Here is a 23042-nt window from a genome sequence, read left to right as displayed (position 1 = left end):
CAATGGTTGAGCACAGGTGACTTAATTAGTATCTCAGCCAATTTGATTTAACCACCTGTGCTCAACCATGGCTATCCTGAACTGTTGGGGCGCCTTGAGGACCACGTTTGGGAACCCTCTGGTATATATAGTAACAGGAACCCGCCCTGCAGATCTGACAGTACTGGTAAAGCCTTATGGTGCAGTGAAATCAGCCACCATTTCATGAAATCAGCCCTTTGGCGCCAATAGTCCTGTTATTCCCTGAGAGACGGTATACACCTATGTGGCGGTCCTGGTGAGCACCTTATGGAATCCCGGTATTTTCTGTGTATCAGTATTGACATAAGGCATCCGGTGCTGGGGGATTTATTCCTGATACACCATTACATCAGGGAATGCGCCCGTCCATCGTGCAGGCACGTGGGCCCAGGCTGTCTTCATCAGCAGCAATTGTCTCTATTCCATGACGATTAGGTGGCGGAGAGAGATTCAGCAGCAATTCTAGTAGTGTAAAACTTGCTTCATTTCCTATGTACTCAATTCAATATTAAATTTATGTATTATATTAATTTATCAGATCATTTTAACCTTTCATAATTTCCCTGTTACATTAGTTTAATCAAATCATGAACAAATGAGAATAATAAACCTTTTACGGGGATTTCCCATCACTTATGATGTCATCAGTCCTGAAGGCAATCGCTGCGATTTAGCAAAGAGACAATTTTCCAATGATTTTGTTGCGGGATTTAAAGGGCAGATTCTTTTAAAAGTCAAAATACAAAAAGGACAGAAATCGCCACTTTAAATCCGGCGGCACAATCGCAGGAAATTTTTCACTTTGCGAAATCAGAAGCTGTTACATTTGCCCGCAGGGGTCCCAGGTGCTCCGCGTTTCAGGCCCCTCCTCCTGCTGGGTGACGCGGCTCCTCTTCTCCCTGTAATGAGCACATCTTTGGGGCAGAATTAACAGATCTGTCTGTAATGAGGATAACGCGGATGTTTTGCTACATCAGCAACATTTTACACTCTCACAGTTCAGGGGGGACATCTACTAGGCGACATTAATGAGCGATTGAACAATAACGACATCGTGTACTATAATGTCGGAAACGACCAGCGATGCGCGCTCCCGCTGGTCGTTTCCAAAATCAATCATCGCTTGAACATGCCGGTCAAACTGCCGATAACGACAGATTGGCCATGTTCAGGGATGAGGGAGGGGGCCTGCACTGAATGACATCGTTCAGTGTAAGCTCTGCACAGTTTAATGACCCACTGAACGATATCGTTAAGTCCTTAAGTCCTTCACTAGTTGCGTAGTGGATGTGCCCCTTTACTTGTCCTTATTCATAACTACAAAATGAAAAACTAGAGATGATTTTATTTTATAAGCAGCAAACAGTTAATAAAACAACAAAAATAAAACATTATTTCTTAAAATAAATGTAACCAAAAACTTATTATGCAGCGTTTATGGTAGTATTAATCATTTTTATTTACATCAAACTTTTCTCAAAGTTGTCAGCCAGCTAGTGCGCACTACAATGGGTACAGCGGGTGTAATACAAAGTACGAGCTATGCGATAGCTGCAGACACATCAGTTCGGTGGATTGTTCATCCTACACGTATTGCATCATAGGCGGTACGCCGAGGCGGCAATACACATTGGGGAGCCATAAACTACAAGGAGTGAGACACTAACATAGTAACAAATAAAAAGTTATACATGGCCGCGTACTGCACAGGAGGAGCCTGCGGCACGCTCTCTGGATAATGGCGGAGCAGCTTTTCCAATTGTGAATTTGCCATCACTTAATATTTTAAAAAGCCATTAACAGTAGGGGGCTGCGGCCGGCTCTGATATAGGACTGGAATAATAAAATACATAAACTTCTGCGTCCATCGTCTTCAGTAACGTGTCTGTTTGCAAATGAATTCTTTACCCACTAGTCCCCCTCCCCTCCGCCAGCAGAACTATGGGGGTATTGAAGACACTGGACCCCTATAGTTCTGTTACGTGGGAGAGGGGGTTGTTGAATAAAATATAATTTGTTATTGGCCAGTTGCTCCATGGGTAATAGGCACAGGAGACCCCGGGTGCTTCCTCTCAGACCCTGGGAACATGTAGTAATCAGGGCCGGCTTTAGGCTTCCCTGCGCCCAGCCCCGTCCCGCTGCACCCTTCCCTCCCCCTGAGCGGTTTTCCTCCGGAGATGGTGAGTTTAGGCTGGGCTGTGCTCCGGGTGATAGCCCGTGCCTAGAACCGCCACTGGTAGTAATATCTCTGCTATAACAGACTCCTCCTATTGTCATCTATGGACTATGGGCCTGATTCAGAGCTGAACGCGCTGACCAGAGCGCTCGCTCTGAATCAGGGCCGTCCCAGCTAAATTTGGAGCGGCCTCCTGGCTGCTCGCATAGCTGTGGGTGACCACCCACAGCTTATGCGAGCGGCCAAAAAGATGGTAGCGATGGTCAAAGACCATCGCGACCATCGGGCTTGCGACGAGACCCTGCGGTAGGGTCTCGCTTCCGCAAGCCCTGGAGTGATTTTGGCTCTATCAGAGCCAAAATCAATCCCACCGACATCATTACTGAAGTCAGTGGGGCCGGACTCAGATGGTAGGCGCCTCCGTCTGGCAGTCACGCCCCCGGCACGCCCACCAAAGGGGGCGTGCTGTCAATCAACATCTACAGCACGCCCCCTTTGGTGCGAGACCCGGAGCGTCGGAGAGCCCGTCGTGCGCATGCGCAGTGGGGCAACATCGACCCGTTTGCGAGCGTCCTTTGCTCGCGAACGGGTCTGAATGACCCCCTATATTTAGTCGCAGTTGGACGGTCATTATTTTTTTCTCTAACCCTGAAAATGCCCTATCCACCCTCTCCCATCTCCGGTTATTCCGCTGTAAGGTCTGCTACACACAGTGCAATACGTACTTTGCCATATACGGGTTGGGTATGAAGTACCCCTAGTCTGGATGCCTGCTGTCAAAATGCCGACGCTCGGTATCCTAACGGGTCGGGTAAGTATGCGAACCCTCCCTTCTTGCACTCTAAACCTCTCCATTAGTGCCTAAACCTAACCCCCCCCTGTCCACCGTGGTACCTAAACCTAACCCTCAAACTCCCATGGGATGGTGGCTGTCTGGGATCTGACGTCGGTATCTAAACTGGCGTTGGGATTTTGACGTCTATGTTTAGTCACGGATCGGGATTTCCGACACTGGGATTTCAACAGCCAGCATTCCGTCCTCCGGCAAACTGGCTACATCCAGGTTGGGTATGAAATACCGCCAGTCGGATGCCTTCTGTGAAAATGCCGACAGCGGCATTGCTTGGTATCCGGCGTCCCGTCCGCCGGCAAACGGACTACATCCCGTAGAGTGTATGTATGGTATGTGTATATATATATATATATATATATATATAATGTATGTATCCACACACATACACGCTTGATAAGGATCATTTGCGAAAAGTTTGAAAAGGGAGGGGCCTCAGTGTCACAGGTAGCGGCGCATAGTGATGAGCGACTCGCAACCAATCACATTCCACACCCGCACCGTACACCCCTCCCCCAACTTCCTACTAACTAATCACTGTGAAAAACAGGGATCTGCAATTATTCGATGGGCCATGCACTGCCCCCACTATAAAGCACTTTTGTATTAGGGAGCGATTAATAAGCCAGAAAAAGTCATGTTTCAGTATAACGGTCCCTTTCATCAAACTTCATTCTACATTTAAAAATGTCATTATTAAAAGATTGTACCATAGTGAGAGAACCCGCCTCCTATTAGTCTCCTTTCATAGACGTTGGTTGGCCATCCAGGAGACAAGTCAGCAGCTGTCATTACAACGTAAACAGGATGGGGGGGGTCTCTAGACAGACCAAGCCCCATCCTTTATATTACCCGTGTTAAGGTATTTGATCCGGTCAAGGTAGGACCAGATTTTACACGACACCATGCCATAATATATTTCCAGCTTGGAGCATCTGTCCCCTTCCTTCAGATCTTTCCAGACCACAGACAGTTCCTCATCCGCGACGCTAGAAGACGAAAAGATGATCTGGTAGCAACAGCGGTTATACCGGATGTGTTTGTCTCCGGAAAACCTGGAGCTATGGATGGGAACGACGCCTGCCCAGTGGGCGCAGATGCCGATGAAAACATCAGATGGCACCAACGGGGTGACCTTGCCGGAGACCAGGTACATCTTCCTGGCCACATCTTGGGAAACGACTGTGGCCGAACCGCTGCAGTAGTCGGGGTAGTACGTCTCTGAATAGGATGACATAGGGACAAAGCTGGGACTGTGGGGGTCCCTGTCGGGTAGGCTTTGATGGATGACCCTTCCCGTGTATACATCATCGGTATGTGTCTCCAGGCTCAGCAGGAAGCCAACCAGGCTTTCAACATTGACAAACACTTGCTGATCCGCTTTCAGGATGAATCTGGCATTGGGGCAGAAGGTCACAACCCATTCCATCATCATGACGGTTTTAAATGTTTCGTTGGGATAGGTATCTAGAAAGCCTCCTTGAACTATGTCCATGTGTACGAGTGACTCATTCAGGATGTCCGACTGAACGGATCCCATGGCCGAGCTCCCCAGCATGAATACGCTGACGACCGTGTGGCCGTGTAGAGTCGTCGTGTTGCCCCAGGTCTTCCGGATTCTTTCCCGTCTACTCTTGTTATCAGGACTACTGAAGATGGACAGGACCAAGAAGACCTCCCGGCCAGAACACAGCTCTGACCCACTGACCACGTAGGACTTGGAGATGTTGTCCCTCAGGAAGTTCATGTCCAGCGTCCTTGCTCTCTCCCTTATTTCTACAAACTTTCCGTCGGTGTAGGAGAAAGGGACGGACTGCAGGAAATATTCCTCCATGAAGTCGGCACCAAACAACAAGGCGTGGAAGAGGACGATGTTGAAGAGGATGAAACACCATTGATGGGTACGGAGGCGGCAAAGCGTCACCTGCGAGGGAACAAGGTCAGACGGTCAGTCAGGAAAGCGGATAGAATTATGTGAGGTAGTTATAACAATCGGAGCCCGCAGGGTCCTTGTTAATGCAAAGAAATATTCTATGACTGCTATGGGCTTTTATCTATACACTGTCTCACCAAGGGCAGCGGCTTGTAGCCTGGGGTTTGTCATAGCACTGGGGCCCGGGTCTGGATTCTGACTGGTGTGATACCTGTGTGGAGTTTGTATGTTCTCCCTTTGTACAAATATGTGTCCTCGGGATGCTTCAGGTTGCTGTATGGGAGATTAGTCCTCTGACAACCAGTGGCGGATCTAGACACCCTCAATATGTGGTGTTGACCCAATTACATTAATCACCCCCCCCCTCTCCCCACTGTCCAGGCCATGTGATAGGATCCTGCTCTCTGATTGGTGGATAGTTCCCTGAGTAGGGAGACCTCCCAATACTGTTTGTGTGAGTGTGGTACAAAGGGCCTGATTATTCAGAGTTCTACGCTATTCTCATCTTTGGACACAGCAATGATGAGAACATATTATAATGCTGCAGGAGATGTCTGAGGACAAAAGACAGGTGGTGAGGATAGGCCAATACCACCGTCTATCAGGGACCAGGTATAGGGCTTGATATACAATGAGACCGGCTTGCCTATGCTCCCACCCGGTCACTTGGGACCCATCAGGGTGAGCTAATGGTCCATATTCGTAATGCAGCAAAATCATTGATCGCCAATATTTGGAAATCTCAGGCAGGACCTTCACTCGCAGCCCCCCGAGCCCCAAATCACTTTCTAGCATTTATAGAGATTATTTCCAGCTTGCAAAACAGTTCTGTGGCCTCTTTCCACAAGGTTTGGTCCCCGTGGTTCCGCTCTCATTCTGCGCAGTGTCAGATTCCCCTGGAGGAAACTTTCACATATGTGCAAACCTCCTCCAAAATGCAGAGGAATTAACTCGCAGGGGCGGCGGTCATCGCTAGCACTGTGTAATTTTCTACGTATGCACATTGTGTACGGATAATTACATTTTATATGATTATTTATACTAATATATATCAGTGTGAGGAACGCGTACAGTGAGGGAGCTATCAGACCCTGCACCTTGTAGAGAAATGCAGGTGACGGGCTGTTACCTATAGGGGAGATCCAGGGGGCAATGTACAGTAATTCCTCAGACCAATGGTTCCCAAACTCCGCCATTACAATCCAGGTTTTAAGGATATCCATGCGTGAGCACAGGTGACTTAAATAGTAAGACAATTTGATTAAACCATCTGGACTCAAGCATGGATATCCTTAAAGCCTGGACTGTATAGGCGGAGTTTGGGAAGCTCTGCCCTCAGACGATGATTATAAAAGTCTCTATAGAGCACTTGTCTGCTGCTACTAATGATGCTGCACATTATAGGGGGAACCGAAATAATGCTGCAATTAGTCACAGTGCCCCTACCCCTAAAAAACAAAATTTACCCTCAGGATAACTGTCAGTTACTTCTATGTTGCGTTTCACACGTTGATCACTGTATGCGCCATCGGCCTCCTTTGTGCTGGTGTAGCGTGGTCAGAGATCATTGCTATCACTTTAGAACAGAGAAATGGCACCTGTTGTGGAACTAAAAGTCCCAGCATACCCAGACACTTGTAGTTCCACAGGCTGCCAAACTCTGACACATATGATAATAACAGGAGATTATCCGTACACAATAACTGAGCATCCAACAATGATAAATAAGCGATATTTCCTGGGAGATGCCGGGTTGGGTCTAAAGGTGAAAGAGATAGAGGAAGAGGAAGGATGAGCAGATCTGCCGCTTACCTGCATGATACCCGGGAGAGACCGTCCTCCTCCTCCTCGCTTATTAGTATTATGTAATATAATGTTCCTGCGATGATGATCAGTGCAGCGACCAGAAACCCACAATGTGTTCTCTGTACCTGGTGATCTGAGGGTAACGTTACCCAGCACAGAACCCGAGACGTCTCCGGCGCAGCGGTAACCGGACACCGGCCCAGGATCAGGTGCATGGAAAATACCAGGCAGAACAGCCGGAGCCCCTGCCGAGCTTTTCTGTGTGACAGTCGCCAATAGTAACAGCTTCTAGCGATCATATTATCTAATACAATCTATAAAATGATCGCTGCGAGTTTATAGGTTGCTATGGACAACTTCGCCACTCGGCCTCTTTATAAGGTTTGAGAAATGTAATACAAAATAAGCAGGCCGGGGGGGGGGGTTACGGGGGAGGTTCGGAACCGACATACTTTTGGGCATCTGCTAATGGTGGGACAGTCATTTATAACAGAACGTTGCTATGTAACATTGCGCTTAATGAAAGTTACTCATTGTTGGCCTGTGCTGTGGTTTTACCAGTATTTATCCGGCTTTTGCACTCTAAGAGGTTAATTTAATGATGTGCGGTGAAGGTGCCATTGCCCCCTATTGCAGCGAGCCCTTATAATCGTCTGTCGTTCCAGTATATAATTTACATATCGTTTCTCCTCCATAATTAAGCGGGCAGAGACCATGGGGGAGTTGTATCAAACCTTGGAGAGTACTAAAGTGAATGGAGATAAAGTACCAACCAATCAGTTCCTAACTGCCATGTCGCAGGCTGTGTTTGAAAAATGCCAGTTAGGAGCTGGTTGGCTGGTACTTTATCTCCATCCAAGGCTTAGTAAATAGACCCCACAGTTACTGTAGGAGCTGACTGATAGACAAAGTAGCAATCTCCACTTTATCTCTCTCCACAGTGTGATACATATACTCCTGTGTCTCTTATTAGATTACTAGAATGTTTGCTGACTGTCTCCTCCCCCTTTTCCTAAAGTGCCTGGGATTAGGGGGGGGAGGGGCCACAGTCAGTCACATGGGCAGGCACGCAAGTCATTCTATAGGGCAGATACACGTTTTTTGGTTACGATGTTTGAACGATTGAACAATAACGATATCGGTCAATTTAATCGTCTAGTGCAGTGGTCTTCAACCCTGGCCCTCCAGCTGCTATGGAACTACAGATCCCAGGATGCCCTGCCACAGTTTTATCATGCTGTTATATCAAAACGGTGGCAAGGCATGCTGGGATATGTAGTTCGACAGCAGCTGGAGGGCCAAGGTGGAAGACCCATGGTCTAGTGGATGTGTGCCTTAAGGCACAGGTTCTCAAACTCAGTCCTCAGGACCCTAAACAGTGCATGTTTTCCAGGTCTCCTCACAGAATCACAAGAGAGATATTCGCTCTACCTGTGGATCTTTTAAAATGTGTCAGTGAGTAATGACTACACCTGTGCACCTGCTGGGGGACTTGGAAAACGTGACCTGTGTGGGATCCTGAGGACAGAGTTTGAGAACCACTGGTGCATCAAAGTTAGTGTAACACTCAGTCCTCTGAGCACACTGACAGGTCCTAGCTGTACACAGTTATCCCTACAGAGCTCCACACTCTCCTGCCACTTACAGCTCATTACACTGTGCAGTACTCTACCATCCTACACTCTAATGAGCACTTGTTAATTATACGGGCTCCACACATGGGGAAAGGTGATCTGTGCACGATCCCTACCTCCTGTCCTTGTTTTTTTTTTTCTTTCTCAGACACACAAATCTATATGGCAGCAATATTGACTGGACTTTTTTTTAGAATTATATAAGTGGTGCAGTGTCCATTGAACTTGTTGCAAAACTTATAAGACTTGTTTAATAGGATTTATCCTGGTTATTCTTCTACGTCAGTGGTTCTTAAACTGGGGTACCACGGGGCACTTGCAGGGGTGCCAGCGTTTGGATGTAAGAGGCACTGAGAGAGTTGGGAGGGGGGCCGATGACACATACACCCCCCCTCATTCTATAGCGATGACACATACACCCCCCCTCATTCTATAGCGATGACACATACACCCCCCCTCATTCTATAGCGATGACACATACACCCCCCCTCATTCTATAGCGATGACACATACACCCCCCTCATTCTATAGCGATGACACATACACCCCCCTCATTCTATAGCGATGACACATACACCCCCCCTCATTCTATAGCGATGACACATACACCCCCCCTCATTCTATAGCGATGACACATACACCCCCCCTCATTCTATAGCGATGACACATACACCCCCCTCATTCTATAGCGATGACACATACACCCCCCCCTCATTCTATAGCGATGACACATACACCCCCCTCATTCTATAGCGATGACACATACACCCCCTCATTCTATAGCAATGACACATACACTCCCCCCCCTCATTCTATAGCGATGACACATACACCCCCTCATTCTATAGCGATGACACATACACCCCCCCTCATTCTATAGCGATGACACATACACCCCCCTCATTCTATAGCGATGACACATACACTCCCCCCCCTCATTCTATAGCGATGACACATACACCCCCTCATTCTATAGCGATGACACATACACCCCCTCATTCTATAGCGATGACACATACACCCCCTCATTCTATAGCGATGACACATACACCCCCTCATTCTATAGCGATGACACATACACCCCCCTCATTCTATAGCGATGACACATACACACCCCCCTCATTCTATAGCGATGACACATACACCCCCCTCATTCTATAGCGATGACACATACACCCCCCCCTCATTCTATAGCGATGACACATACACCCCCCCCTCATTCTATAGCGATGACCTATACACCCCCCCTCATTCTATAGCGATGACACATACACCCCCCCCTCATTCTATAGCGATGACACATACACCCCCTCATTCTATAGCAATGACACATACACCCCCCCCTCATTCTATAGCGATGACACATACACCCCCCTCATTCTATAGCGATGACACATACACCCCCCCCTCATTCTATAGCGATGACACATACACCCCCTCATTCTATAGCGATGACACATACACCCCCCCTCATTCTATAGCGATGACACATACACCCCCCTCATTCTATAGCGATGACACATACACCCCCCTCATTCTATAGCGATGACACATACACCCCCCTCATTCTATAGCGATGACACATACACCCCCCTCATTCTATAGCGATGACACATACACCCCCCTCATTCTATAGCGATGACACATACACCCCCCTCATTCTATAGCGATGACACATACACCCCCTCATTCTATAGCGATGACACATACACCCCCTCATTCTATAGCGATGACACATACACCCCCCTCATTCTATAGCGATGACCTATACACCCCCTCATTCTATAGCGATGACCTATACACCCCCTCATTCTATAGCGATGACACATACACCCCCCTCATTCTATAGCGATGACACATACACCCCCCTCATTCTATAGCGATGACACATACACCCCCCTCATTCTATAGCGATGACATATACACCCCCCCCTCATTCTATAGCGATGACACATACACCCCCTCATTCTATAGCAATGACACATACACCCCCCCCTCATTCTATAGCGATGACACATACACCCCCCTCATTCTATAGCGATGACACATACACCCCCCCCTCATTCTATAGCGATGACACATACACCCCCCCCTCATTCTATAGCGATGACACATACACCCCCTCATTCTATAGCGATGACACTTACACCCCCCCTCATTCTATAGCGATGACACTTACACCCCCCCTCATTCTATAGCGATGACACTTACACCCCCCCTCATTCTATAGCGATGACACATACACCCCCCTCATTCTATAGCGATGAGACATACACCCCCCTCATTCTATAGCGATGACACATACACCCCCCTCATTCTATAGCGATGACACATACACCCCCCCTCATTCTATAGCGATGACACATACACCCCCTCATTCTATAGCGATGACACATACACTCCCCCCCCTCATTCTATAGCGATGACACATACACCCCCCCTCATTCTATAGCGATGACACATACACCCCCTCATTCTATAGCGATGACACATACACTCCCCCCCCTCATTCTATAGCGATGACACATACACCCCCCCTCATTCTATAGCGATGACCTATACACCCCCCTCATTCTATAGCGATGACACTTACACCCCCCCTCATTCTATAGCGATGACACATACACCCCCCCTCATTCTATAGCGATGACACATACACCCCCCCCTCATTCTATAGCGATGACACATACACCCCCCTCATTCTATAGCGATGACATATACACCCCCCTCATTCTATAGCGATGACATATACACCCCCCTCATTCTATAGCGATGACATATACACCCCCCTCATTCTATAGCGATGACACATACACCCCCTCATTCTATAGCGATGACATATACACCCCGCTTTCTGCATGTTTTACCTTTATGCTCAAAACAAAATCTTCTCCTCCTAAATGTCTGTAAATCACAGGTTATCCAAGGAGTAAATTTTCTTAAAACATAAGATGAACATTTATTGTGGAGAACATTACGGAAGTGTTAAATATCTGCTGAGGGTGTACCAGGGCCTGGGGCGTTGCGGGTGAATGTCCGTTATAAGACACCCAGCAAAGGTATTGTGATACGGCCTCTATACGCTCCTTCTGAAACGACCCCACTCACAGATCATTGCTTCCGAGACCCCCCCCATCCCTGGCTGTTATAAAATAAATAGCACCGAGCGGCCTCCGTCATGTTTCTCAGAACCTCTTTATTACAGGAATGGTCCAGTCACTGTGCAGATTACAGCCCCCTGGGGAAAGTCCATCATTTAGTTACCACGTGAAATAAATGGATCATCCGTTGCTTTGAGAGTAACGACCGTCTATTTAACAGGGGGGTAGGGGGACACGTTCCCTGGAAGACCGGAAGCAAAATGCGAGAACTTCTACCCAAAAGGGATCCTCCTAGCCCGGCCATGAATGGCGGCCCTAGTGTGGGACCCACGGTTGCCGTTTCCTGACCAGGACACGAGAAGGAACGAACAGCAGCCAGAAATGGAATGAATTTAATTCCCTTTAAAAGACCCAGCACCAACATTCCACGTACAGTTCCTTTCCATCTCCATTCGTCAGAATTATAAATCTTATATACAAGTAATGCCAGCGAGGAAGACCACCCGGGCAGGTCGAGGGGGCTGGAATGCTGGAAGGAATCACTGCAGGAAAGTCTATATCATCTGGAAGGACACGGAGACTTCATCTGGAGGACACGAAGGTCACTGAACCCCCTCCTCTTCCACGTAGGTTGACGGGAACCAGCCAACCTGTGAGACAGATATATGCGGATATTAGGATAAGTGACAACACGAGAGACGCCCGTAGATACTCACTATTACTGGCTCTTACCCTCCCATTTGTCTCTCCTTTCCACCACCCCTGATCCCCTCCTATACGGCTGTAGATCTTCACCACGTCTCCTTCTCGTAGTGACAGCTCGCGCATATCCCTGGCGGCAAAGTTGTACCTGGCGACTGCGGTCCCTACAGGTCGTGGCGTGAACACTGCAGAGAGAAGCGGGTGCAGTCACTACAACATCCGGTCTGGGGAATGTACATAACAGAGCCCCTATCTGCGGTAAGTGGGTTACCCAGGGTACTATCAGTGTCACCTGTAGGGTGGAGGCAGCCATTTTATGGGAACAAGCAACATGCACAACAATGCAGCCTATCCATTCACTAGGGACCAATAATGTGACAAAATGGCTGCCTCAGCGATGTTGCGGGTTCCTAGAGAAACCAGTCGTTTCCATATGGAAATTTCTACCTCACAGGAAAATGGCTGCGCCCACTGGGCATTGATGATGGGTCCCTACGCTCTCAGTCTTCTTATGAGGATGATGGAAATAAGGGGTGGGTAGTGGAACGCTGAAAGGGAACAGACAGGAGTAGATCCCAAAAGTTTTGGACCACAGCATGTTCTCTATGAAAGTATTACTATAGACCTCCCAGTTGAGAACCTACACTCATTCCTTTATATGGCTGTCACATGCGTATTTAGAAACCGAGGGGTTTTCGCTCACTGCACGCTGCCATATTTCTAACAGTCTGAGCACATAAAGCACCAGGTACATTTTGAGGGTATTCAGAAGTGTGAAATACCAAGTACAGATGTATGAAGAGAAGTCTCCTATATTTAAGGACTTAAAAGGGCCCATAACAATTATATCCCTATCGGTAATCGGATGATTGACTAATCCAGGTTCATTGTGCTTTAGTTCCACTGCGTTCAGTATCCCACTGGGCACCATATTATAACCGTCACTGCCTGGTCCGATACAGAGCTGGAATATGGGGCAGATTATTTCATGGGGTGCGCTCGGGCGCTAATTCTGCCTGTGCTTTACACCTGTGAGAGCCCAATGACATAACTGAGTGTTTTTAGGAACCTTTATACTACGATGAGATAGAGGGAAGAATGGGAGAGACGCGCAGGATGGTACAGGACGCTGCGCTGAATATTGCCACAAGGAGGGCAGGTAAAGTCAGGTGACTAACCAAGACACGCCCTTCTGACTGTACCCCTCCTCTCATTATTATGTCACAGATTTATAGTAATGTTGCACAGAGCCATCATTAAATTAAATAATGTATATCTCGAGGTATTACACTTGTATAAATACTCCGAGAATATAAACAAGGTAAAACATTTTAAATAGTCAGCAACAGCATCCATCAAATGCTCAATACAGACAATTATAAATGCGTTTCCCTATTATATACTTAACTGTGGCGCTGTAGAGCTTGAGCCGGACTATCACAGACGCAATAACCATTTAGCAATGTTTCTACATAGGAACAAACGCTCTAACTCAAGATGTTGATTGAAAGTGGCCCCAACAGCTGCACCCAGTGTCGGCAGCGATTCTGCGTCCTGGACCAAGGTGAGAACGCAACCAATTAACGTCTCAACTGGGCCAGCGCTTCCCAGTGACCTGGTTGGCTCCTTTCTCATCAATCATGGTGCAGCCCACAAAATGGCTGCACGCAGTGTGTGCAGTTGCCGCGTGCTATTTAAGCAAAGTGTCAGACGCTTGGTGCAGTGCCCACAAACCACCACAAGGTGTCACTGTGTCCCTCCAAGTACACAAATGCATTAGGGTAGCAGTACCTGACCAGAAGGGAGTGGACGGGTTCTGACAAGGAAAGTTGAGACCCTGAGGACTGAGAAAAGAAAAGTTGTAGGAAGCACAGGAAGCTGCAAAGAGTTCAGAGAAAACATAAAGGTAGAAGAATAGAAAGAAAAAATAAACTTTTCAAAGCAACATAATCACAGAGCGAGCAGGAGGCTGCATTGTAATAACAGGAAAGGGTTAAATTACACTTAACAGCAAAGCAAAAAAAATTAAAATAAAACTACAAACGATAGCGCAAAGTTACAGTGGGCGAACAGCGGGGAGGTGAACTTGCAGCGAGGTGCGTTAGAAATCCCACGTTTTGGCGCACGTCTTTCCTTCTCTTTTGCTAGAACAACTTTACTCTGTCGTTTTGGGGCCCCGGTGTTGTATTGCTCAAAATGCACTGCTGGAACTTGTAGTTCTGCAAGGACTAGCGAACGACAACTTGCCCCAAGATCCACAGAGTTTAAAATTAAATGAACAACCCCAAACAGCGCCACCATCAAGATAACGGCCCAGAGGCGCCCTGCGGCTGGTTATACGCCATCCCCGCTTGTACGCGCAGCGGCTTATCCATGGTCACCTGTCCTTCAGCTGCACCACAATTGTTGTGTTGTCTATTTGTGGTGTGTTCTTTCCCTTCTAATACAATATATAATGTGCTGTGAGCTCTATCAACCAATCCAACATCTGCTATCATCAGTTTGGAGTTAGGCTGATGAATGCAGTTATCTTATTGGCTGTTACTGGTCACAGCACATATATCAGGTCTATCTGTGGCTCCATCTGGCTATTAAAGGTTAACTCCAACCCCAGGTAGATCTATAAAAGGTCCGGAACCTGCAAAGTCTCCTTTATCCAGACATTTTTGCCTAGAGAGCAGCACTTAGGGGAGACGCGGGCCTGGACAATGGTCGTTTTGCTGTGGGCCACATCTCCGCCATGGGAGGGGGGAGGTTGTGATGGGCGTCTTGGCTTCACCAGTCTTACCTGGGGATCGGGAAACGGTGCGGGTGCCACTGCGGAGCTTGAAGGGATATTTTAATGTTGTGTCCAGTTGCTTGAAGCTTTCCTTCAGGGAATGTGTCTGGTAATATTCCACCAGCTCCTGCAAAACGTTACAGGGGAATTATTGCAGCTGAATTGCTGGTGTAGCTCAGAGAATGTCTTACGCAGCGATGTGACCGTGCCTAGGGGGCATTCCTAATGTACAGGGCCAGGAGATGCCAATATATGGGACCTGGACCAGATATAGATCGCCCGTTCAATGGTACCCAGTGTGTACCCAGCTTTAGGAGTAGTGGCAGACTCAGGTGCATTTTAAGGGGGTCTCAGGTGCATTTTATGGGGCAAGGAGGTGGGGCTTATGCGCATGTGAAGCTCCCCCCATACGTGTAACGGTCGGCGCCATCTTTTTGGATTAGATTTCAAAAAAGATGATGCAAGAACAAAAGACAGCAAGGACTTTGATGCGTATATAGGAGCCATCTTTACGGTAATTGTAGGGGGGGGCCACGTGCAACACACACACAGTACCCATTATAGCTAAGCCCCTGGACAGGATCGTCTGATCAAAGGCGACATTTTTGACCATGTTCTGCTGTTCTGGGCATCCCCACAATTTCAGTTTTTCACCATTATCAAAACAATCTACAGATAATTGTCCACATACCAATAAGTTCTCAAACTTCTTGGCCTCCGTGATGTAGATCCAGCTGTCTTTCTCTAGAACCTTTATGTGTTTCACTTCATCGTTAAATCTGCAAGAATATAATTTTTAGAATGACGTTCAGGATGTGTACAGTGCTGCCCCCTACAGGCCAGGACAGGATGAAGTGATACTGCCCAAGCAAAGTCCGAGGGACAAGGAAGAGGATCAGAGTATAATTTGGTCACAACCCCACCCCAGAGGTGATCCTTCGGGGTCCGAGGCATTCCAGTATAAATAAAGATTCACATAAAACCTCAAAAGGAAAAATAATGGCTGCTATCAGCAGACAAGAACATGGACAGCACTTAACTAAACTGAAATGACCAGGCCGCCAATGGGATATAGAACACGCCGCGCTCAGAGGTGGGGCAAGCATGGCGCTGTCCGGTACATCCGCCAGCGTTTCGGAGGCAGCAGCTTGAGACATTTGTCAAAAAGGAATTGAATTCATCTGCATAGATTTGAACGTTAATAATGAATTAAAATGAAATCGTGTTATATGAACAGTCTGTCGCTGGACCATAATCACCTGCGCAATGACACTTACTTGATGCTGACGGCAAACCGTTCGGCCTCGGCTGGGCGCTCCCGGATGAGGTACGTTCCGCTAACGTGGGCTTTTAAGAGGTTATCGGCTTGTGGCCGTTCTACGTTTCCTGCGAACCTGGAGGGAGAGACTGAGTGAGAAATCTTGTAGCGTCCGCAAGCTGCGAGGAGACAGAAGAGGGGTCACATGGTACGTACCAGGGGTATTTGCTGTAATCTGTACGGGCCGCAGGCTGTTGGGTAACAGAGACGATCATCAGATGTTTTTACATCAACACCAATAAAAAAACACCAACAGGTTTTAACTTCCTTTATATAGTTCTTTCATAGCCCATGGACTGATGGGACGCATACATCTGCGATGGATTGCCCCAAATTCAGCGTTATGCCAGAACCGGGGAAATCCAACGTGCTGGAAATCCAGGATTCGCCGATCCTGAACAAACAGCGATCAGGTTCGGCGAGTCAGGGATTTTGTAACATGCTGATTTTTCCCGATCCGGCGACGGATCGCTGATCATTAATGGTGGATTGGATTGTGGATCGGCAGAATGGGGAATCGGGGCGGTCGATGTATGGCCTATAAAAGTATTGATAAAATATATATTGCTTGGGACTGGAAGAGAGGGAAAGGGCGGGGGAAGGACTGAATGAGTGTGAGCGCTGTCTCAGGAGTGGTGAGCGGGGGTCCTAATTCCCGCACTTACCCGGCTGTCCACAGGACAGGGCTTCACAGAAGTACTGGGGAAATAGCCAGATTTCCTATTCAGTAGTAACCGCCCCTGAAAAACAGACAAGACGACCGTGTTGTGTCAGCTGCCATCAGCGTTGTGGGGATGATCTGTCCCATAAGGGCTAAATCCGCACTCACCTCCCACCACGGGGATTCCGGGTCACCTCTCAGCAGCTCTATCACTTCTCCAGTCTGGAATGTTATTACCGGCTTCCCAGGAGGAGCTGGGTTCCCGTGGTAATTCTGTACAGCGACCATCTTGGGCCCTGGCAAGCGGCGGAGATGGCGATCAGTACTAGTAAACTACAAGCATATGATGCCCATTTATGTCAACTCTCTGCTCCATATGTAAAGTAAATGTCAGCATCCGTTGGACCTGTTGGGGAGTCAGGGGCGATACGCGTTCCAGGAATCTACAGAAAAGGCGCCGATGTAACCGTAGTTACACATTAAGGCACAATGACTCCTGGACTTTGTCCAGCACAGATTTGACTCAGGGGGAGATGTATCAAACCTTGGAGCAAGATTAAGTGCTAAACAATCAGCTTCTGTCATTGTACAGGCTGTGACTTTAGTGCCCTATCCGAAGCTCCAGGGGCTGATCTGTGCAGCCATTTTCCAGAGAATAGTCTCTTTATGAAAAGTGTGGTGGGCAGGGGCACCGAGGGGGGGGGCACTAGTTACCCGAGCCTGGGGTCCAACACCTCCCCCCCCTCCCCCTCACTCTGTCCTCTCAGCAGCGCTGCTGTGTACTGGGCTGCAGTGAGAGACCACCCACAGCAGCAGTCTCCATTGGCCTGTGATCGTGCCCCCCCGCCCTTGGATTTGTGTCGGGCTGGGGGGATCACAGCACGCCCCTCCCCAGCGCAGCTTTGTGGCGAAAACTAGGGGTTTTTTTTCTCCTAAGGGGGCGTGGCCACACCTGCAGAGATTAGGTCACGCCCCCTTTCCCTGTGCCGGCTCTCAGCAGCCCTGGTGGTGTGCTGGGTATTCTATATCAAACACGTGTCCCGATACAGAGAACGCTGTCTGCGATTGGGCCACTGGCTGACACCATCTTTCTGCTGCCATTTAGAGTCTGTTAACGAGATTAGTGAGTCTACAAGGAGCTGGTACTCCAGCTTCTATACATGCAGCAGGGACCCTTATACAGGTGAATAATTATTACTCCCATTTATTGGGGGTGAGATGCTCTGAGCCTTTGGAGAGTGATAAAGTACCAACCAATCAGCTCCTACCTGACATTTTTCTCACACAGCCTGTAACAGTTAGGAGCTGATTGGATGGTACTTTCGCTCTCCCCAGGTTATCACTCTTCCCCGCAGTCTGATATTGGCGCGGACACATGAGCTGGGAGAAATGCAGAACGTACCTGATATCGTAATAAGCGCGTCCTAAAAAAAAAATAAAACATAAAGAAACACTTATCAGTTGGGGTATCTGACGCCCTTTATAAAACACAAAGCAGAAAAATGCAGGAATGTCAGCCGACGCACCATACAGCCTCATTAACGTTCTATAAATAAGGGATAGAACGCCGGCGCTTCACATGTAACGCGGAAATGACGGTGCGACAAGATAATGCAAGTTATAGTCTTTGTATAATTTTACCTTCATGCTTTTACAGTAGAGGCTCTTTCTGCATTAGCTTGGGTGGGTGGGAGTATTGGGTGGGTGGGAGTATAGTCTGGGTGGGTGGGAGTATTGGGTGGGTGGGAGAAGCCTTGTTTATTGTAGATGTAAATTGAGAAATCCATAAAAACACTTAATTTTCATAGTAAAAAGCAGCAACAAGGTCCAGTGTCCTATACGTTCTATACACAGTAATTCTCTGTAATGAATGATTCTTGGCGCTTGGGGTTACACTGAGCTATGTACTGTCGCGATTTAACTCTTCCTGTTTCAGCGGATCCAGAACTTCTGGTCTAACGGTCCATGAAACTCTCCGACTCGCTGCGAATGTTGGGAGTTGTAGTGCAGCAACAAATTTAGCATTTGCTGGACTTTATATGGCTGAGATAATACCAGACAGTCCACAGACGTTATGAAGAGGAAATCTCACCTCTCCCCGTCTGCATACCCTACTCCCTCCGAGACCCTACTCTCCACCTTCTACTCCCCCCCACCCCATTCGCTTTGCATGCCATTGCTCCTACTGTCCCACATTACCCCCCCCCTCAATCTGCATATTATAACCTACAATGAGAGCCACCGTGCAGGACTCATTTACAGGATATCACCTGAATCACGGAGATTCATTACCCAGTCCGGTGGGTGTGGTCTTCAAGCGTCTAAACGCAGTAAAACGTTACACTACAGCGCACAACGCTCATTACTGAGCAGGAATGATGAGCAGAGTAGTACGGAGAATATATACAGGATAACTCACCATTTCATCAGCTGGGCCTGGAGTCAGAGAGAGAAATAAAGCAGAATTATTACAGTGTTGTCAGAGACGGATTTCGCCATGACCCATCTGTGCCGCCATTTTTCTGGACAGAGTTATTCAAGGCGCGGCGGCATCTTAAAGTGCTTGGATTCCTATGCTGGCAGTGCGCTGGTCATTTGTCCCAGATATATACACCCAATGTGCGATATTAGTGCAGCCACAGGTTACATACCGTGCGGCATGGATGAGACTCACCCATTTTGCACGGATGGATCGTCTCAAGGCACTCCTTGTGGGCGCCGACCCCACACTTCGTACAATAATATCCCTGATAAAAGGTCCCTCTGTCGAAAAAAAATAAACACAAGAGCGCGGGCGGTAAATGGGCACTATACTTATATGCTGGAGAAATAAAATGTGACATGTTGGTGAAATAAATGAGAGTACTCCCCGACATGGCTGAGACTCTGTTGGAGAGTAACGGTTTGGTGAGTGAACATTCCAGAATTTGCCAGCGAGGTGGCTGTTCCGCTGGAGTCTGTGGCTGGTGTATTATACATGAGTGGCGCGGGGGCAGTGGGATCTCAAAATCGGGAGGTGGTCACCTGTCACCCAGACCAGTCACAGCGCAGAGCATTGTTTAGCCAGGGACCACCACTCACCTTAGAAACATCTTGCAGGCCTTGCAGCTCGTGGTCCGATCGAAGGTAAACATCTGGAAATTGTGGTGATTGGCGTTGGCCTTTTCCGGCTTAATGTTCGACCTAATAAAACGGACAATAAAGGCGCAAGGAGTCAGGTGACACACATCAGCGGCAGCGTGCCAGAAATTGGCGGCATGTCGGCTGCGGGTGGACTACATATACCATAATGCTCAATTAGCTGCCGGCAATATGAACAGATGTATTTTTAACCAGAGAGTAAGGAACGTTTCCCATTTATAGGATAGAGAGATCCGATTGGCTGCAGTCATCTACCGTGACCCGAGTGACGCAGGGGAAGGGCTCAGTAAAGGGCAAGTGTCAGACCTTTAACCCAAATCCACACACGTGTGTGCCGTGTAAATAATCACAGAGGGTGTTGGATACAGATCATACATCCTAATCACTTATCAGAAATAATGTGAGCGACAGAGGTCATACATACATGGCCATTTCAAACTGTTCCATCCATTTCCTCTTCATGTCGTCCGTCTTGCAGAAGAACTGGAATCCCTGCTTTCCCTGGAGGTGTATGAGGAAGAATCCGTACGACCACTGCGGGGAGAGAGAGCGGAGTCTGATCGGCGCACAGAGACTCAGCCCGGCAGCCCCTCACCCTTCCCACTCAGTGGCGGCTGTGAGGGATTCTGGGATATTTACAGACCTCACCGCAATCATTCCACCCACGTTCCAGACCCCTCACCCTTATGGCCAGTTTATTTGTTTTTAGATGATATAAGGGAGAGTTGCGGGGACCTGTGTGATATTACACCAACTAGACCCCTACCCCGAGGGTCCGATATGAATACACAATTGGACACTGCCTTTCTTAGGGTCGGAACAATGGTATGTCTGACATACAAATGCTTCCTCGCTCATCTTTGCCGTGGTCGCGCCAAGCAGCCCCTCTCGGCGAGCCTGGTCCCGTGAGACTTTGCTATCACCGGAACCTGGCGCTCACTTACGCCAGGCATATCACGCTGCATGGCGTATTGCGACTAGATGAGCAAGAACATATCTGTATCTCATTTATGTCGTAAGAATTCCTTAGATTTAGTGGTTACATTTTTAGTGCAATTATCGCTTATTAGATCTTAATACATATAATTAAGCCTGATGATACAAGTTACGAGTGAGGACATCTTACCATTTTGCCGTGTGACTATGGACAGCATAAAGAAACCAAAAGGAGAGTAGATGTTAAACACAAGGAAACATGGATGTACTCGCATTATGGTGGAAATACAGCACTTGCAAGTATTTGGGACAACTCAGAATTGTATTGGTAGGACGATGTCTGACCAGGTGTCCTATAAGAAATGTGTTAGGGCTCAGGAAAAGGGAAATGGGCTGTACAAATAATAGAGACATCTGATTGTCACTTGGAGAAAGTAGAAGATGAAGTTATTTTATGAGATATTTCACGTACGAGGGATAAATATCAAACATGTCTGAAAGGTCATAAAATATTTACCTTCTTGATGTCTTTGTTGTTCATGGGGTCATCTGTCATTTTATGGGAGAGCAGCTCGATGATTTCTTTTAACTCGTAGCTATAACCTTTCCTTTTACACACGATGACCACCTTGTCAAACAGAAACAGGTACCTGTACGAGGAGAGAGGCGGGCAGGTCGGTCATCGGCATGAACAGAAAGCGACCACCACAAATATTATAAAGTTTCTCAAAACTCTGACAAAAACCAACCAAAGCACAAAAGTACCGAGAACCTAAGTGGACTAAACCTACAAAGTTCTTGTCCTGCTATGTACTGAGAACCTAAGTAGACTAAACACACACAGGCCTTGTCCTGCTATGTACTGTGAACCTAAGTGGACAAAACCCACAAAGGCCTTGTCCTTCTGAGAACCTAAGTAGACCAAACCCACATAGGTTCTCAGTACATAGAAGGACCAGAGCTAAGTGGACAAAATCCACAAAGGCTTTGTCGTTCTATGTACCGAGAACCTAAGTAAACCAAACCCCCAAAGGTCTTGTCCTTCTATGTACTGAGAAGCTAAATGGACCAAACCCACAAAGGTCTGTCCTGCTATGTACTGTGAACGTAAGAGGCCAAAACCCACAAAGGCCTTGTCCTTCTGACAACCTAAGTAGACCAAACTCATGTAGCTCTTGTACTTCTATGTACTGAGAACCTGCAGTCCGGTCAATAAATATTGGGACATTGACTGAATTTTCATATTTTGGCCTCTAGTCACCACCACAATGGCTTTGACATGAAACATACAAGATGTGATTTACCTGCTGACTTTCAGATTTAATTTGAGGGTAATTACATCCAAATCAGGTGAACAGTGTAGGAATTACAGCGGTTTCTATATGTGCCTCCCACTTTTTAAGGGGCCAAAAGTAATGGGACAAACTAAACAATCCTAAATCTAACTTTCACTTTTTAATACTTTGTTGCAAATCCTTTGCAGGCAATTACAGCCTGAAGTCTGGAACGCATAGACATCACCAGACGCTGGGTTTCATCCCTGGTGATGCTCTGCCAGGCCTCTACTGCAAATGTCTTCAGTTCCTGCTTGTTCTTGGGGCATTTTCCCTTCAGTTTTGTCTTCATCAAGTGAAATGCATGCTCAATCGGATTCAGGTCAGGGGATTGACTTGGCCATTGCTTAACATTCCCCTTTTTAGCCTTAAAAAACTCTTTGGTTGCTTTTGCAGTATGCTTCGGGTCATTGTCCATCTGCACTGTGAAGCGCCGTCCATTGAGTTCTGAAGCATATAATATTGGCCGAAACACTTCAGAATTCATTCTGCTGCTTTTGTCAGCAGTCACATCATCAATACAAACAAGGGAACCAGTTCCATTGGCAGCCATACATGCCCACGCCATGACACTACCACCACCATGCTTCACTGATGAGGTGGAATGTTTTGGATCATGAGCAGTTCCTTTCCTTCTCCATACTCTTCTC

The 23042-nt window shown here is 47.6% G+C and overlaps 2 protein-coding genes across 9 annotated transcripts in view; both read right to left on the bottom strand.

The window, feature by feature from the left end:
• Positions 1–2627: 2627 nt before the first annotated feature.
• B3GALT9 (beta-1,3-galactosyltransferase 9) lies at positions 2628–5306 on the bottom strand. Its single transcript, XM_088453591.1, has one exon. It carries the CDS (start codon positions 4879–4881, stop codon positions 3868–3870), a length of 1014 nt encoding a protein of 337 aa, XP_088309717.1. The 5' UTR covers positions 4882–5306; the 3' UTR covers positions 2628–3867.
• Positions 5307–11350: 6044 nt separating this feature from the next.
• Positions 11351–23042, bottom strand: part of VAV2 (vav guanine nucleotide exchange factor 2) — a 189332-nt gene continuing 177640 nt past the window's right edge. For 2 of the 8 annotated variants that reach the window (XM_088453537.1, XM_088453538.1), the window contains 16 exons: positions 21576–21708; positions 21249–21263; positions 20547–20656; positions 20063–20164; positions 19656–19744; positions 19401–19417; positions 18384–18405; positions 17150–17277; positions 16986–17060; positions 16477–16511; positions 16280–16396; positions 15694–15781; positions 15012–15129; positions 14015–14101; positions 12254–12408; positions 11351–12171 (listed from right to left, as the gene is read on the bottom strand). In XM_088453537.1, the coding sequence (XP_088309663.1) occupies positions 12124–12171; positions 12254–12408; positions 14015–14101; positions 15012–15129; positions 15694–15781; positions 16280–16396; positions 16477–16511; positions 16986–17060; positions 17150–17277; positions 18384–18405; positions 19401–19417; positions 19656–19744; positions 20063–20164; positions 20547–20656; positions 21249–21263; positions 21576–21708 (1339 nt within the window). In that variant the 3' untranslated portion in view covers positions 11351–12123. Of the gene's footprint in view, positions 12172–12253; positions 12409–14014; positions 14102–15011; positions 15130–15693; positions 15782–16279; positions 16397–16476; positions 16512–16985; positions 17061–17149; positions 17278–18383; positions 18406–19400; positions 19418–19655; positions 19745–20062; positions 20165–20546; positions 20657–21248; positions 21264–21575; positions 21709–23042 lie in introns of those variants that run through there. The other 6 variants (XM_088453539.1, XM_088453540.1, XM_088453541.1 and 3 more) reach the window with 5 other exon arrangements.

Source organism: Taudactylus pleione, unplaced genomic scaffold (assembly GCF_031769625.1).
Source record: "Taudactylus pleione unplaced genomic scaffold, aTauple2 ptg000583l, whole genome shotgun sequence".
Taxonomy (NCBI): domain Eukaryota; kingdom Metazoa; phylum Chordata; class Amphibia; order Anura; family Myobatrachidae; genus Taudactylus; species Taudactylus pleione.
Note: the sequence above shows the minus strand (reverse complement) of the source record. Positions and strands in the feature narration are given on the sequence as shown.